At 32.4% G+C, this 17587-nt stretch overlaps 1 protein-coding gene and 1 long non-coding RNA gene across 8 annotated transcripts; one reads left to right on the top strand and one right to left on the bottom strand.

Annotated features, from left to right (window-relative positions):
• Positions 1 to 1083: 1083 nt before the first annotated feature.
• LOC108343774 (chlorophyll a-b binding protein 6A, chloroplastic) lies at positions 1084 to 3278 on the bottom strand. Its single transcript, XM_017582151.2, has 4 exons — positions 3012 to 3278; positions 2306 to 2408; positions 1588 to 1876; positions 1084 to 1364 (listed from the first exon to the last, which is right to left on the bottom strand). The coding sequence occupies exons 1-4, from the start codon at positions 3200 to 3202 to the stop codon at positions 1213 to 1215; spliced, it is 735 nt and encodes a 244-aa protein (XP_017437640.1). The 5' UTR covers positions 3203 to 3278; the 3' UTR covers positions 1084 to 1212.
• Positions 3279 to 13512: 10234 nt separating this feature from the next.
• LOC128193456 (uncharacterized) lies at positions 13513 to 17571 on the top strand. Of its 7 annotated transcripts, XR_008244683.1 has the most exons (11): positions 13513 to 13707; positions 13840 to 13930; positions 14026 to 14129; positions 14551 to 14572; positions 14689 to 14759; positions 15023 to 15318; positions 15400 to 15529; positions 15645 to 15742; positions 16337 to 16466; positions 16550 to 16606; positions 17406 to 17571. It is a non-coding gene; the product is annotated as an uncharacterized LOC128193456 (long non-coding RNA). The 7 variants fall into 7 exon arrangements; XR_008244681.1 differs by having other exon boundaries at positions 14689 to 15318; XR_008244682.1 differs by having other exon boundaries at positions 14551 to 14759.
• The last annotated feature ends 16 nt before the right edge of the window (positions 17572 to 17587 follow it).

Below are 17587 nucleotides of genomic sequence, written 5' to 3'. Positions count from 1 at the left end.
ATTCTTTTGCAAAGCAACGTTTAATGGATTGTAGAAGATATATAATTTTATTAAGATATTTAGACGCTGGTTTTTATGAAGTGGGCATATGGAAAATGTTTCAAATAGTAAAGTAATAAAGCACAAATTCTATACTAGTTCACTCAACTTGAGCTATGTCCAGTTTTCCCTTAAGAACTCTTAAGGGGTTCAACTAACTTCAAAAAGATTACACAAGTTTTACCTCTCCAAGTTTACAACATGTATTTTCACCACGCTTAGTACACCTAGTCAACACGACTAATTTATGTTTAATCACTCCTTATATACACGTACTCATCAGCGCCTTTTTCTTGCCTTGTTTGGGAAAGCCATGTTTTCTTTTTGTCTTTTCTCGGTGAGGATACTCAAACTTGAAATGGCTCAGTTTCTTGCATTGACCCTATAGGTAAGAGTCCACAAACCCATAATTATCTTATAAATAATACACTCATCGAGATAAATAATTTATGCTCATTTTTACCACATCAATTATTATTTAATGCAAGCACACCATCAATCTTTCGTGAAGGACAAGTAGAAAAAAATGTAAGAAAACTCACTTGACGCATGCAAAAAGGAGAAAGTATGTGGAGTCCATCTTCCGAGCTTAATTGTGTTCATCACTTAAAATCACAAATATTGGACTTTTTCTTAACAATATATATATATATATATATATATATATATATATATATATATATATATATATTAATTTTAAATCCACTGATATAAATCCATTGAAGAAACCCATATGGTTGGAAATACATATCTAAAGTTTTTGACAATTTTTCGAACATTGAAAAGGTTATGAAAAGTCGATATTGTAAAACATACTGTTAGAAATCATTCTACTTTAGTTTTATTGTTTCAGAATGTGATTTTTCCTCTGATTTTCGGAAACTAATAGTTATAACTTTTCCATCCTAAATTGATTTTCTTTCTATTCTCAACATGTTTCCACACATGCTATAGCTTAGTTTGAAGCATATTTTATGCATTGTTGGACATAAACGTAATGCAAATTACCAACTTGACTTGGAAGTTCTTTTGTTTCACACTGAGTTGTCAAAATATGAGATTCGAAACATTACTTATTGGAAGTATAATTACTGCACAGGGATACCAACATAGCCAGATCTGATTGATTACAAATTGTTATACAAGTAGCTACTAAAACAAATAGTGGATTTTTCAAGGCAAAATCGATTGTGGAATAATGATGTTTCCGATGTTGTTGTGCCATGGGTCAGCCAAGTGAGTAGCCAAGTTCTCCAAAGGTCCAGTTCCAGGATAAGCTGATTGTTGAACACAGAATCCCACAAAAGCCAACAAAGCAAGACGTCCTAAAACATTGGACATATAACAAATTAGGCCAATGTTATATGTAACAACAAAAGATGTTCTTTTAAACCAGTGTATCTCAAGGACTAATTGTTAAGGATAATAAGATTCTTTTAGGAGTTAACTTCAACCTCTAAATGCTTATCAACACATATTATATATATGCTTAAGAAACCTTATAAAACCAAATAATTGATATGTTATGATACGGCTTACGGTTCTCACCATTCTTAAGTTCTTTGACTTTGTATTCATGGAATGCTTTAGGGTCCTTGGAGTATCCCAAAGGATCAAAAGCACCACCAGGGTATTTCTTCTTCTCTGGGTCTTTCTCCATGCTCCTTTGGTGCTCCACAAAGGAAATAGCAAGGAATTCAATGACCAGAACGGTGGGTAGTGTGCCCCATGGAACTGGGTTTCCTAGGTAGGTGGCTTGGCCACCAGGAACTGCAGCCCATTCCTGAGCCTTTACCCAGTTTCCTAAGCCCAATGCCTCCGGAACCAAAATCCCTGGCTGCACCAATATATAAGAAATTTCAGCAAACTAAAATTCTTTTTTCTTTTCTGTTGAAATATCTGATACACAAACTCTTTTCAAGTGATATGAAGGTCTGAATATATAAATGTGTCCTTTGACATTTTTTTTCCAACACCAAAATGCAAGAAACTATAAGCAGAGGTTTATGGTAGTTAGGTAGTGCTTAATAGGTATGCAAAACAAATTATGCAGTCAGTCAGTCAAGTTAGCAAACATAATGTTTTGAATTTAAATGAAAGTATAAGTAAATGTATTATTTACTCATTTAGTTATATATATCCTCACTTGAGTGAACTACTTCTAAAACATTAAGGATAGAAAGCAATTATACAAGACTGAATGCATGTTTCTGGCAGTATATTACAATAAAGAAAACAAAACTGTTATTTCAAAAGTGAAACTTACAACAGCAAGCATGGCCCATCTGCAGTGAATGAGTTCTGATTCTTTGAACCTCTCAAGATTCTCTGGCACTTCACCAAGACGAAGAGGGTCGAATCCAAAGTCACTAAAACAAAACAAAGAGCATATAACGTGCATTATGCACAGATCAACATCAAAACAAAACCAGCAAAGCATTCAAAATCACTAATATACTGTTATTGGCACACCAAAGTGATTTTTTTCACCGATTTGCCTTTAATTTTCTTACTTTCAATTTTTAAATTTAATAAAATCAATGCACTTGTAAGCGTTTTACTTAAAAATATACCACTTTTAATTTGTAAAGATCAATAGATAAATACAATTTAATTAAGAGTTACTTCTTTAGGAGTTCGTATAGTTTAGATGAGTGTCTGAACACAAAGTCCCATGTACACTAAATGCAAAATTATTTCTGAAAAAAAAGTAACTGCAGTGTCACAATTCTAAAAAACTGTTTTAATTCTTTAAATTTGATGTTTCAGTTCTGAGTAATAGTTAAAGAAAATCCTGTATTTTTCGTATATAAAAGACAAATTTTTCTAAACTTTGAGAAACTGAACCATGTTCATGTAAAGTTTCAGAGTAAAAAAGTATAGTTCAACAGCAAGATAACATTTTTACGACATAAAACTTTTAAAGTTAAGATTATTGTACTAAACCAGAAAGATGAGATTCTGAGACATACCCTGGTGCTGAACCATCAAGGTAAGGGGGTCTAGGCTGGCCAGGCATCCAATCAGCAGTCATGGAAAACCTAGAAGAGACATTGGTGCCAAAGCTGGAAATGGGGACTGCTGAGGCAAACCTTGATTTTGAGGAAGAAAGGAGAGAAGGGAAAGCTGTGATAGCAGAGCTCATCAATGTGTTGGCAGCCATGCTTTGGCTCTGAAGAGTTTCTGAGAATTGGTAAAGAGTGTGTGAATTGGGGAAAGACAATGTTGGAATGAACACAAGAGTGGTGAATATAGGAGAGTGTGGATATAGGCAAATCCAAAAGTGGATTGCCATTGGGTGATGATGTTGGAAACAACATTTGATTGGTCCACGTTAGTGTTTGTCCATCCGTTTTGATTCATGAGGTGGAACCACTTGTGGATATTAAGGAGGGGTGTGTGTGGTGGAGATTACATGTCAGATACGCAAAAATCAGTGAGATTGGCTGTGCTATACAAATGGGTTTGTGATGGCTGATTTAAGTTGAAGAAATAAAACATGGGGACTTACTCCCTGCACCGGTTCACCTTTCTTTTGTTGCACTTCCACGTTCTAAAAGTATTTTTCTTGTATTTCAAAATCGGTTGAAGTTTTTGAAATCTTTTTTAATAAATTTCGAAATTCAATAAAATATTTTTTTTTAATTTGTTAAAAAAATCATTTAATATATTTCGAAATTTGTTAAAAAAAATTTCAAAAATTTTAACGAATTTTAAAATTTACTAAAGGTTTAAAAAATCTTTCGACAAATTTCTGTAAAAAAAAATTTCTTTAATTTTAAAATTCATTAACAAAGAAATGAAAGTATAAGAATTTTTGAAATATAGAAAATAATTTTAAAATTTTAAAAAATGTGGAGGTGTAGAGAAAAATATAAGTGATGCAAGAAGAAACCCTCTAAAACTTGTCTAGTTAGTTGTGATGTGTGCGTACATTCAAGTTAAATGATAACATAATTAAATTTTGAGTTCCTTAAATAAAATGTAGATGTGTAATAAATATAAAATAAATGTATATATTTTTATTGTCTTATTTATTAAAAATTATAAAATAGACAAGTAATGTTACGTAATTAATATTTTGAATATTACGAAAGTGGATAATAACACCTTTTGCAACGAGAAAATTGTTTAAATGTTATTTTTTGAAAGCATAACGGAACAGTAAATCGAATATAAACCCACAAGGAGAACAAATTCTATAAACATTTCATTTTATAAAATTCAACAATATATATATTTTTATTTATGTGAAATTCATCTCATTACTCTTGAAATAAAGTGAATTCTATCATGTATTAAAACAACATCCTCTTATTTTATTAAACAAAAATTAAGAATCCAAATCTACATCCAAATGAAACAATAATTAATAATTCCACATATATTATAGTTGATTATGAAATCAAAACAAATAAGTTGGAGAAAATTAAAATAAATTTAGTAATAAATAAAAAAACACCATGTAAATATTAAGTTTATCGTTTTCAATGGTAGTTATGTTTTTAGTACATAAATAAATACATGTCACGATGAAATGCCTTTAATTATTATCATCCTTAGCTTTTAGCAAAAGATGCAAAAAATGAATTTCAATTATAAATAAATAAACTAGACACACATTTTATGCAGTTGATTCTCTCACTTTTATAATTTAAAATCATCTTACTCAAGCATAAATTTAGCTTTTGAGCCTGTTAAAATAATTTTGTAAGAAGTTAAAATATATCGTCAATATGCCCGTTAATTTGTAGTCACATATATCTTCGTTTAGAAAAATCATAAAACAACCATACATGAAGACTTGCTATCTTCCAACTCTTTTTTAAAAAAGGGCAGAAATGGATTTAAAGAAAATAATAATAGCTTTACAATTTTACATTTAATGCATTATAATGACAATTTAATTAAATAAAACTCAACCAATTATTATAATTATTTTTCTAACATGAGAATATTTAACCACATCAATAATGAATTAATGTTGTTTTTATTAGATTTGGCTAATATTATCTAAAATAAATTGATTAGATTGTTGACCTATGTTTTTACTTCAAATTATCATGAGAGAGAAATGAATGAATTATGTTTATATTACATAAAACATTATCTTATATTTCAAAGAAATTATGTTTCTTTTATTCAAAAATAGTTAAAATATCAGATAGATTTTATTATTAAATCCTTTTACGTTATTGGGACTTTAATAATTCATATCATTATGATCAAGTAGATAATAAATATGTTAAGTTCAAAAATTAATAACTTTGGATTTTAATAATTTGTACCATTATGATCGAGTAGATAATAAATAGGTTTAATCATTCAGAAGGTTCCTAATTTTGAGAAAAATCTCAATTTCTTCCTGTTCTTTTTCGGTTTCTCAATTGGGTCCTAATTTTGTAAAAATTGTAACAATTGAATCCCTACTGTTAAATTGGACTCAACGGCGTTAGTGTGTGATTGACGTGGCACGCTGAGTCTGTTACTTAATTGAGGTGGCTGACACGTTACAGATAAATCCCTTTTTATTACTTTTCATTTTAAAAATTGCCTTACGTTTTTATTTCCTTTTGATTACTTTTCATTTTAAAAGTTTATCAAAAGTTTATCTACTAAAAGAATGAAAACAAGGTGCCCCACCGACAAAAAAAAGTGTATTGTGAAAACAAACAACCAAACCCACTACCTTCAACCAAGCAACAACAACTTCACAAGTTGGTTTCACCTCCATTCTTATCCAAACCCCCTTTTATAAATTGAGTCAGAAGAAGCAAAACAAAAAACAAAACAAAACCAAACCTTTTCATCTTTCAACAACATATACTAGGATGTCTCACATTGCTATTCTGGTGGCGGAGGAGTACGAGAGGAGGGTGAAGATTTTGAAAAAGAATGGCGGAGCTGGTGGAGAAATCGACCTGCTTTCTTCCGTTTCTGTCATGGTATCAAGACTCAAGGAAAAGAAGCAGCTTCTCCAGAGGGTTTTGGAGCCCAAGACCCAACTTGCTATGGCTGCTTCCGACAGCTTCTTCTCTACTTAAATTCATCTTTATCTCTTATCCTTCTTTCATTCTTGCACTTCCCGTCTTTTCTTTCTTCTCCACTCTTGTACATCACCATCCTTTTCAATCCAAGCCAACGATTGTTCATTGCTGCTTCAACTTTACATAAGTTGTCTAATTTTGTTCCCAGTTTCTTTGTTTTTCCGGTGCTTAAAAACTATGATGTGATTTGCTAAAATATCTCTGTTATTGAAGTAAAAAAATATTCTTTTTCTTACAATTTATTTCCTTTTGATTACAAGAACAAAACGCAGGTCTTCTTCTTCAGACTCAACCCAAAATCAGAAACCCCAAAATCCCTAAAACGAAACCCTAATGCAGTGCCATGTGCGGCCACGAGAATGCCAACTAACAGAGACTTTCGCCGCCGAAGAGCGAACCCAGATGTCGCAGAAACACCGCGCCTATCGGACCCATCATCTCCTTCCTTGCAAAGACCGCGCCAGAACCAAAAAAAGAAGAGAAGATTGACGTCCTCCTGATGCAAAACAAAACCTGAAAGAGGGGAGAAGAAATCGATTCTCTACAGACCTTAACCAGAACCAAAAGGAGAAGGAGAATGGTGCCTCCCTATTTTGTCAAACCTCTTTATAAAACAGGAAAGGAGAGAAAACCCTCTAATGCTAGGGTTTGTACGAGGAGTAAAAATCTTAAATTCCTCTACATAACCACGTCAAATGCACATCATTAATCCACGTCAACTAAAAACACTCACTCCAGGGTGCCACGTCAATTAAGAAAGGGACTCAGCGTGCCACGTCAACCACACACTAACGCCGTTGGGTCCAATTTAACGGTAGGGACCCAATTGTAGCAATTTTCATAAAATTATCCAATTGAGAAACCGAAAAAGAACAGGAAAAAATTAAGATTTTTCTCGAAAAATAGGGACCTCCTAAATGATTAAACCTAATAAATATGTTAATTTTCTAATAAATATGTTAAGTTTGAAAATTAATAACTTTTAAAACTAGATTAAAATATTAAATAAACGAATATATATATATATATATATATATATATATATATATATATATATATATATATATATATATATGGATTAAGCTCGAGTTGTTCTCAGTTATATCAAATTTTATGGGCACGAGATCAGTCCAATTCAGTCCAATATTCAACACATAATTGACCATTTGTTTAGGCACTAGGTCCACGCACTTTATTGGATACATGATCGGTGCTGTCACATAATTTTATATTTGAATTGGATAGGTATTCAGGTCTTAATGTATTGACCTCTCCTCGTTAATGGTTTTATAACTCACGATTATTCCTAGGCATCGACAACTAAAATTTGATAAAGCACGTGTCAATTTTTTATTAAAGCATCTCACATGGAAAAGGGTGCATATTTACTCTTTTAAGGACTCCAAAATTACTCCTATGTGCATCTTTTATTTACAACTCAAATTACATTTTCTAACCCTTCTCCATTTCATTCCTCTCTCTCCAACCTCTCCCATTGTTGTCTATCGTTCTCTCTCACGAACCAAAAATGTTGATCTTCTTTAGCGATACTTCAGCAATGGAAAACTCTACTGAGGAAATATTTTGTTTCTCCTTTGCATTTTGTGTTTCCAATTTTCCCTTTCCCCTTTTCCCTTTCCCCTTTCTCCTTTTGACTTACTCATTATGATTTAGCCTATAACATTTTGGATGTACTCATTTGCATTTGCAGTTTTCCCTTTACTGATTAATTTATTTTTCATACAGATGAATGTGTGCCATTTTTTCAAAACAAAGTATGTTGGTGATTTGAATGGACGATTTTTTATAGAGTGACTTTGTTCATTCCAAATACACAGACTTACACACTAATTTCTTTCTCTCATTCTCTCATCCTTTTGTTTTCTCTCTTCTTTCTTTTCTTTTCTAAAAATATCATGGGTTTATTTTATACTATTTTTAGAGATCCTTGCTAGTTTTGAGATTCTCAGAAATTCTGAGAAGTTTCTATTGTATCCTTGGGGGCTTGCTCAATATACCGCGGATAAGTCCTTAAGGACAGTGATCTACACGCCTCAAGAAATCTTTTGTTCATGATCTTTATTCTTTTATTGTCAACTTCTACAACAATCTTAAAGACTTATGACTGACAACAACAACTCAAGCCCGGAGAATCAAAATATTGTTTCCAGAACTTAGACAGTCTTCGCGAAACCTTTTCCAGATGTATGAAAAGTTGAAGTCTTCTCTGATCAGAATTTTTGGCGCTGGCAAAAACGTGTATCAACCCTCTTAGACATGTACGAAGTTGCCTTTGCTCTTTCATCTTCAAAACCTGACTCCAGTCTCTCTCTAAATTCGAAACAAGTTGAAGATTGAGTTCATGTAAACAAGGTATGCCGACATACTTTACTTAATGCACGCTCTAACGATTTGTTCGATGTGTACTGTTCCTATAAGAAAGCGAAAGACATTTAGGATTCATTAATTTTCAAATATACTACTAAAGATATCGTCAGACAAAGGTTCATTATTGGGAATTACTATCGTTGGAATTACAAAGGACATAAAGTCGCAAGTCAATGAGTACCACAAGCTACTCGAAGAGATCAAAGTGGTGAACATTCTTCCATCAAATGAATTTGTTTCAGAGTTTCTGATCGAGAAACTGCTGCCTTCCTGGACTAATTACAAGCAACAACTGAAACACAGACACAAGCAAATCTCACCTTCGAAGCTAATCACTCACATAATTATTAAAGATACCAATAGGAAAAAATGTGTTGTTTTGAGGGCCAAAGCTTTGTCTACAAAAGCAAACATGGTAGAAGATAGATCTGCTCCATAAAGGTATGAACATAAACCTGATCACAATAGGAAAAATAATTTTCAAAAATCTCGTCCCAACGCATCTAACCCCACCTTTAAGAAGAAAGGAAATTGCTTCGTATGTGGGAAGTCAGGCCATCATGCACCACAGTGTAGGTGTAGAGCAAGAAACGACAATCTTCCTAGGGCAAACATAGCCAAAGGAGATGACATTATTACCGCGGTCGTTTCTCAAGTAAATTTGATGACCATTATGAGCAAGTGAGTGGTAGAGTCTGGTGCTACCAAGCATATCTGTGCAAATAGAAGTGTCTTTACCTCTTACACTAGTGTAGGGGATGGCGAAGAACATGTCTACCTCGGTGATTCCAAGACAACTCCTATTCTGAGAAAAGGGAAAGTTATTCTCAAACTCACATCTGGAAAGACTGTGGCCTTGAGTGATGTGTTACATCTGTCATCAATCAAAGTTAATTTAATATTTATAGCACTATTGGGAAAAATGGGGTTAAATTATCATATCATTCGAGTCTGACAAGATTGTAATGAAAAAAAATATTTTTTTTGTGGGGAAGATATATTATGATCAAGGTCTCTTTGTACTTAAGATTTTTGAAAATATTAATGAATTGTCTTTTTTTGCTTATATTGTTGACTCATGTGATATATAGCATGCTAGATTATGACATCTTTATTCTTCCTATGTTATGAAATTACAACGACTATGATTAATTAATATGCATGATAAACAGAGTAGTAAATGTGATATATGTGTAGAATATAAAATAACCAAGAAACATGTTATTTTATAGATTATCAAACTGAATTGTTAGGGCTAATTCATACTGATCTAGCTGATTTAAAACAAACCATGTTTAGAGGAGGTAAAAATTATTTTGTATCTTTTATAGATTATTATTCTAGATACACTAAAGTGTATTTAATCAAACATAAAGATGAACTCTTTGATGTGTTTCTAACTTATAAAGCAGAAGTAGAAAATCAATTAAATAAGAAAATTAAGATGATTATATCAGATAGAGGTGATGAATATGTATTGTTTAATGAATTTTGTGTTAAAGAAGATATCATCCATGAAGTAATCCCACCACATTCACTTGAGTCTAATGGAGTAGCTGAGAGAAAAAATATAACTCTTTAGGAGATGATGAATGCGATGCTTATTAGTTATAGTGTACCTGATAACCTTTGGGGAGAAACCTTATTTACTGTGTGTTTTGTACAAAATAGAATACCTCATAAGAAAACTAGTAAAACTTCCTATGAGCTATGGAGAGGTTATCAACCTAACCTTAAATATCTAAGAGTGTAGGGGGTGTCTAGCAAAGGTGATGTTACCCAATCTTAAGAAAAGGAAAATAGGCTCTAAAACCTCTGATTGTATGTTCTTAGGCTATGCTGAACATAGTACTGCCTATAGGTTTTTATTTCTTAAAAGTGATATACTTGAAAGTAATTCTATAATGGAGATGAAAAATGATGAGTTTTTTGAACATGTTTTTCCTTTAAAGGTTAATGAGATGTCTTAACCTGTAGATAATAATAATAGTGATGCCTTGTATGAGGAATTAAGAAGAAGTAAAAGACAGAGGAAGGAAACTTCATTTGGTAATGATTTCTATACCTATCTAGTTGATATTGATCCAAGTAGCTTTGTAGAAGCCATTAGTGCTCTTGATGCAAAACAGTGGGATAAAACTATTAAGACTGAAATTGAATCAATTCAGAGAAATAATACTTGGACCTTAGTAGATTATCCTAAAGGAGAAAAACCCATTGGTTGTAAGTGGATCTTTAAGAAAAGGTATCATCTTGATCTATAGAGAAGTATAAGACAAGATTAGTAGCAAAATGTTTTACTCAAAAACCCAACTTAGATTACTTTGACACTTTTGCCCTTGTGACCAGGATTTCCTCTATTCGAGTTTTGTTAACCTTAACAGCCATCCATAAGCTAGTGATACACCAAATGAATGTTAAAATTGCCTTTTTGAATGGTGATTTAGAGTAGGAAATTTATATGACTCAACCTGAAGAGTGTGTTGTACCTGATCAAGAGAATAAAGTATGTAAACTTTTAAAACCTTTGTATGGGTTGAAACAAGCACCAAAATAATGGCATGAAAAACTTGCTAATGTATTACTGTGTAATGGTTTTTCCCCTAATGATGTTGATAAATGTGTGTACTTTAAATTTGAAAATGGTGATTGTGTCATTATATGTTTGTATGTGGATGGCATGTTAATTTGTGGTACATGCAATAAAATTATCGTTAGAACTAAACTGTTTCTAGGATCGAACTTTGAAATGAAAGACATGGGTGAAACCAATGTAATTTTAGGTGTTAGAATCATAAGGAAGGGATATAGTATATTACTATCCTAAGAATAATGCATTGAGAAACTTCTTAAGAAGTTTGTATATTATGATTTCAAACTCATGAGTACTTCTTATGATGCTAACTCTAATTTAATTAAAAATAGAGGAGAATCTATATCTCAGCCTCAGTATGCCTAGATAATTGGGAGCTTACTACACTTCATGAGCTTTTCTAGACCTGATATTGCTCATGCAGTAGGTAGACTGAGTAGGTATACTCAATGTGTAAATCAAGAACATTGGGATGCACTTTCCAGGATTATGAGATACTTAAGATGTTCAATAATTATGACATTAAATATAGTGGATTTCCCACTATAGTAGAAGGGTATAGTGATGATAACTAGATTTCTGATTCAGAAGAGAGAAAATTCACTAGTGGTTATGTATTCACACTTAGGGATGATGCGATTACATGGAGACCAACCAGACAAACAATTATTGCAAGATCAACAATAGAATCTAAGTTTGTCATTCTTGAGATGGCTGGTAGTGAGGCTAAGTGGTTGAAAAACTTCTTAGCAAACATTCCACTAGGAATGAAACCAATCCCATCGGTGTCAATACATTATGATTGCCAATCGACAATAACTATAGCTAATAACAAGAATTACAATGGAAATAATAAACATATCCAATTGAGACACGATTTGGTGAAGCAACTGCTAAAGAGTGAAACTATTTCCATTGACTATGTGAAGTCAGAACAAAATCTAGCAGATCCTCTAACAAAACCCTTGAGAAGAAATATGATCTTAGAAACATCGAGGGAAATGAGACTTAAGCCAGTAGCAAACAAACAAGTGATGATAACCCAACCTTTGTAATTGGAGATCCCATGAATAAGGTTCATATGGGTAAAAACAAGTCACTTGTTAGTTCTGATAGCACTAATTTGATTTTAAATCAAATATGTCCATTCCTATGGTATGTATGAAAGTGCTAGAGACTACATCTTTGAGAGGTTAAACTTTGTAATTAAACAAAGTTTTTAATTATCTTCATATCCCTTATGGGTGGTGTATGATTTACAGCATACACTTGATGAAATCACCTATATGAGTGTCAGGTGGGACCGCTTGCATGAGATCTTGGCATGATCTCTAGAGCACTCATGAATACCAGGCACGCGCATGGCCTAATAAGCACAATACAACGATAACAACAAGGATTATGAGGGTGTATTGTGATTGATAAACCTCTAACACACTCAAGTGTATTTGGTTCATATAGATTGATATACCAACTACATTGTGTGTTAAGTTTCTCGATCTAGGACTGGTTCATATAACTTGCCATACTAGCTTGATACTTTACATCTGATAAAACCCAAAATAATCTTCTTATCTTCTTTCTTATCTTTTGCAATATGTGGGGGATTGTAGTGCATTGATTGTATTGCAAAATATCTTTTGAAAGAAATGATTTCACATGCAATTTTTCTGTTGCATCCTTCTTTCGAAAGAAATGGATTCACGTTGCTATTTTTTGTTGCAATCTTTTCGTGGTCAAAACCACTTCCGCAAGGCTCGGGATTTTCTCACAGTGAGAAGGTTTCGTGGAAACCCAAAGGCTCGAGAATTTTTCCTGTGGGCTTTTGACCTTGGGCCAATCTTCATTTGTTTCTCACTCTATAAATAGAGTGACTTTGTTCATTTCAAATAGACAAACTTACACACTCTTTTCTTTCTCTCATTCTCTTATCCTTTTGTTTTATTTTTTAAAAATATCTTGGTTTTATTTTATACTCTTGTTAAAGATTCTTGCTAGTTCTGATATCCTCAGAAATTCTAAGAAATTCCTGTTATATCTTGAAGACTTGCACAATATATCACAGACAAATATTTAAAAACAGTGATCTACATACTTCAAAAAATTCTTTTATTATTAGCTTCTACAACAAAATATTCACTAGTGCAAAATAGACTTTTTATAGCGTCTATTTATACCTGTTCAAATTCATCAGGTATAAAAATTAATATGGTGGCAAAATAGTAAATAAAGAGAACTTTTTTACACCAGTTACTCTAAAAATAGGTATAAAAAATAATATAATGGCAAAATTGTAATAATAGTAAATAATTTTACACCGGATGTTTTCCGAACCGGTGTAAAAAATAATTTTTACACCTATTTTACTTAGAATCGGTGTGGAATATTTAATATTCTAGCCACCCCCTTCTATTCACAATTCACTGCGCGCATCTTCTTCTTTTTTACTCTTGGTTCTGCATTTCTTCATTTTTGCTTCACATCTTCTCTTCTCTTAGTTCTCTCTGGCGTCTTCTTCTCCTCCGCAAGCTCCTTCGCATTGATGGCATTGACGGCAGAGTTCAAAACCGCCAATCCGCGACTCTTTTCCGATCTGCTCGTCAAAACCCTTGTGCTCTTGGATCGCGCCTCCTCTAGAAGGTTAATTCCTCTCTTTTGTTATGTTTGGGTGATTAGGGTTCCACTTATATAATGATAGATGTTATTATTTCCTTGGTATATAAAATCATGGCTTGTGAAGCATGGCCTCTTTTTGATCGAGTTTCTTCTCAGCTAGGTGGATGCCAAAAATTTGCGCTTCCAGCTTGATGAGCACCGTGGCTCATCTTCATTTCCTGAAGCATATTTTCATATAGCATTTGCGGTAAGTGTTGATTATATTACTGGATATAGGAGGCAAATTGTAGTGGATTTCGCTTGACATATGCTCCAGGACCATAATGACCGAACCTTGTGCAGTAAGGATTTGGTTGATAAGGCTTTAAAGAGAAATATTGGAGACAATTTGTCTGCAGTTGTGATTTGCTTCCAGCAGCAACCTCCTCGCAAACTTGGAGACAAGGGTATCTTTGCATGATATATATATCACCCTAGCAACTCATACAGTACTCAACATTCAATTTAGTCCTTGGATATTTAGAGTCACTATCTCTGCCTCATTCTTGTTACATTTCTGCAAAAGAATCAGATAAGAAGATAAAAAAAATTGAATCATACATTATACGTTACGTGTATAAATGCATTTATATAGAAAGAGAAATTGTGCCAGCTTATCCTTAATTATACTATTGGTACCTATTATAGAAAGATAATGCCTACTCAAGTTCTTTGGCTTGATTCTTCACAGCATTAGCAACCTCTATGGCTGATTGCTTTGATGGCTCATTTAGATGGAGCAAAAATGTTATATTGTCTTGCAACATTGTATTTGCATTTTATTAGAACTAACTATAATTATGTCTTTTCTTATCCCTTTGTTTTCAGATTGCCATCAAGCTTGAAAAAGGTCTTCCACCCAATAATTATATGTGCAACATTTGCAGAGCTGTCAGCAATTGCTTTGGTTTCTTTCCAAGTCCTTTTTAATGTTATAGAGCAAACTGATTTTATGTTTTGCCCCAGGTCCCTACTGTTCTAGTTCAAAAGCTATTTAATCAAATTTTTCAATACATCAATGTGGAACTCTTTAATAGGTAAACATGTCCTTTTTCATTCAATCCTTTTTACAGTAATGGACTAATTATAACTATTTAATCTGATTTGAAATCTGATTGTAGTATTGATAGCTTCTTATTCTGGTTTGGGAAACTAACTTAGGAAAGAAATTCTGATGGACGTGAGGGCAGTAGCTTGTATGCAATCAGATTTTGTTTTCTGCTGGATCCATGCTTCAATGGTTTTAGTTTTTTTGGGTTGTGTTGTGTGACTTATATTATCTGTGTTGATGAGTGAGCAGGGAAATGAATTGCGGTCTGGTCCAGACAGAGTGAAATACTTGGGACCCTTTTCGGCTCAGACTCCCTCTTATTTGACTGGAGAATTCCCAGGGGACTATGGATGGGACACTGTTGGATTGTCTGCTGATCCTGAAGTAAATAATCTTGTATACTGATTACTTTGTTTCTTCCTCTGTAGGTGGTTATATCTTTTTCAAAGATCATTCTCATCTCAATTCGACCAAGCACAGAAACTCTAGGAAAACTTCCTGGCACTAACTTTCTGGTAGACAAGACTGAAAATCTTCATCACCGGGTTAGTATGTCATATATATGCATCTGTTGGCACTAACTTTGTTTCTTTTGCTTTTCTTATTTTTATTTACTTTATTTTTAGGGTGTCACACACGTGATTTGCTGCACAGGAACAATAGCATTTCCTTAAAGCATTGATTTACTGCAGCATTTGATGTCATAACTAGAATGCAATAGAAGATTAGTTATCTAAAGATTCAAGAGTGGAAAATGTAAGCATAATACTGATGCCTTTTACTGAAAGTTGCCTAAAACATAATCTTCATCTACTCTTCATGCACTTATGGATATTTTTATTTTAATTTTGACTAAGTTTTTAAATTGAAGATTGGGTTGGAGTGAAGAATCTAGTATCTGCATTGCCTTCCTCACAGAAGAGAGTTGTTCTTGTGTCATATGACCAAATTCAATGAATTGCCATGGAGGTAAGCATACCTCATTTTGCTCTTCTTTATTTTGTCGATATAACTTTCCTTCCTGCTTATGCCAGACCCAATAATTAGAAGAAGAAGAAAAAGTAAAATATAACTTATGTTATTTATAATTATTGAGATCTATTTTAATAATTAATAAATAAAGCGAGGATTAGAGATGTATATTATATTTTGGGTACACTTTCTTTTCTCTGCTACGGTCTTCAATTATAATGTTCAAAAGATCTTTTTATTTTAAAAGAAAGTGTAAAACTAAACATCATAGTAATATTGAAGTCCAGGCCTTCTTAAAACTTCCTCTTTGTCATCTTTTATAGTTTACAATATAAGAGTTTAGATAAAAAGTTCTCAAATTTAATTAAATTTCTGATTTCTCCAGTTTAGTTAAAATTAATTTAGAAATATAATTATAAACTTTTAAAATAAAAGATTCCTTTAATTCTTTTCAAAGAATTCAAATTAATTAATGATTTAATTATTAAAGCAGAATTTCCCTTTGTTGTATCATATTACCTTATTTTACGAATATACAGTTTTTGTTTGAATATGTTATGTTTGATTATTTTTTGTGGTTTTGGAAAATAGACGTGTGACAGGAAGAGCAAAGAGAATAGTTCCAAAAGCTCCTCCTCTACCATATTCTAGGCTTGCACCATCATTAGCTCGTCTTCCCACCACTGCACCACCTTCCTCCATTGATGACAACAACCAATTAGTATGTTTTAATATTACAATTGAAGTTCTATCAACTTTGAAGTTCTTTACGATTGATTTGGTGTTCTATCTTCTGTTCTACAGGTTTGTCCTGTTTGTTTGACCAATCCAAGAGACTTGGCCTTCGGGTGTGGTCACATGGTGAGTTATCATTATTCTTATTTATTATTATTATTATTATTATTTATACAATATTTTAGAAAAACAAACTTGCAAGGATTGTGGATACAAGTTAACTAATTGACGTCACAGTGTAATCTTTATTTATTGTTGCAGGTAGAAGATGCTTGAATATCTGTTTTGTAAATTTCTTTTAGTTTCAAAATAATATGATCTTTATAATCTTATCCTCATGTAATTAATAGGAAGGAAGAAAATTTTAATTGTGATGCTGAAATATAAAAAACTAAAAGAAGTATATACAAGGAATAACTCCTTTAAAATTACATTACAGATTAAAATATTAATAATTCGTTTAATTGTTTTGTAAAACCGACTATTATGGATATGAATGAATAATAATATTTTTTATTAATGGAAAAAGTATTTTTTTTACCTTGAGTTAAATGTATTTAAAGAACATACTTAGAGTATTTAATATTGTTTCATCTTAACACAAAAAAAAAAAAAATGCATGTTTCAGATTTGAGTCAATCAATCACCTAGAACAATTACTTAGAATGACTCTAATTTGATTAGCTAAAGACTCTTTGTACTTGCTTGGAGTAGTTCAACTTGTTTCCATTTGAGAATCATAATTTAACTTGTAGTGCTCACATCAACCGGGAAGCTTTGAGTGTAGATATTATGTCATGAGGCACATGTAGAAAATTATATCTGCAAATGTCGTTGACTAATGGAAATTGGTTACGGGAACATTTTATAACTAAGATTTTAAGCCATTAATATTATAACTTTACTCAAACTATTCATTGTGTAGATATTTGATGACTCGTCTCCAATGGAACAACATGTCATAAAGGATGTTCGGGAGCAGTGGGCTACATTTTTTTTAACCATTTGTAAATGATTGGATGTTTCAATATTACATTTTGAGTTTAGGAACTATTTTATGTGTAATATGTTAAGAAACTATGTTAGGTAAATATAGTTATGAACTTT

This window comes from Vigna angularis, chromosome 8, assembly GCF_016808095.1.
Source record: "Vigna angularis cultivar LongXiaoDou No.4 chromosome 8, ASM1680809v1, whole genome shotgun sequence".
In the NCBI taxonomy this organism is placed as follows: Eukaryota; Viridiplantae; Streptophyta; class Magnoliopsida; order Fabales; family Fabaceae; genus Vigna; species Vigna angularis.
Note: the sequence above shows the minus strand (reverse complement) of the source record. Positions and strands in the feature narration are given on the sequence as shown.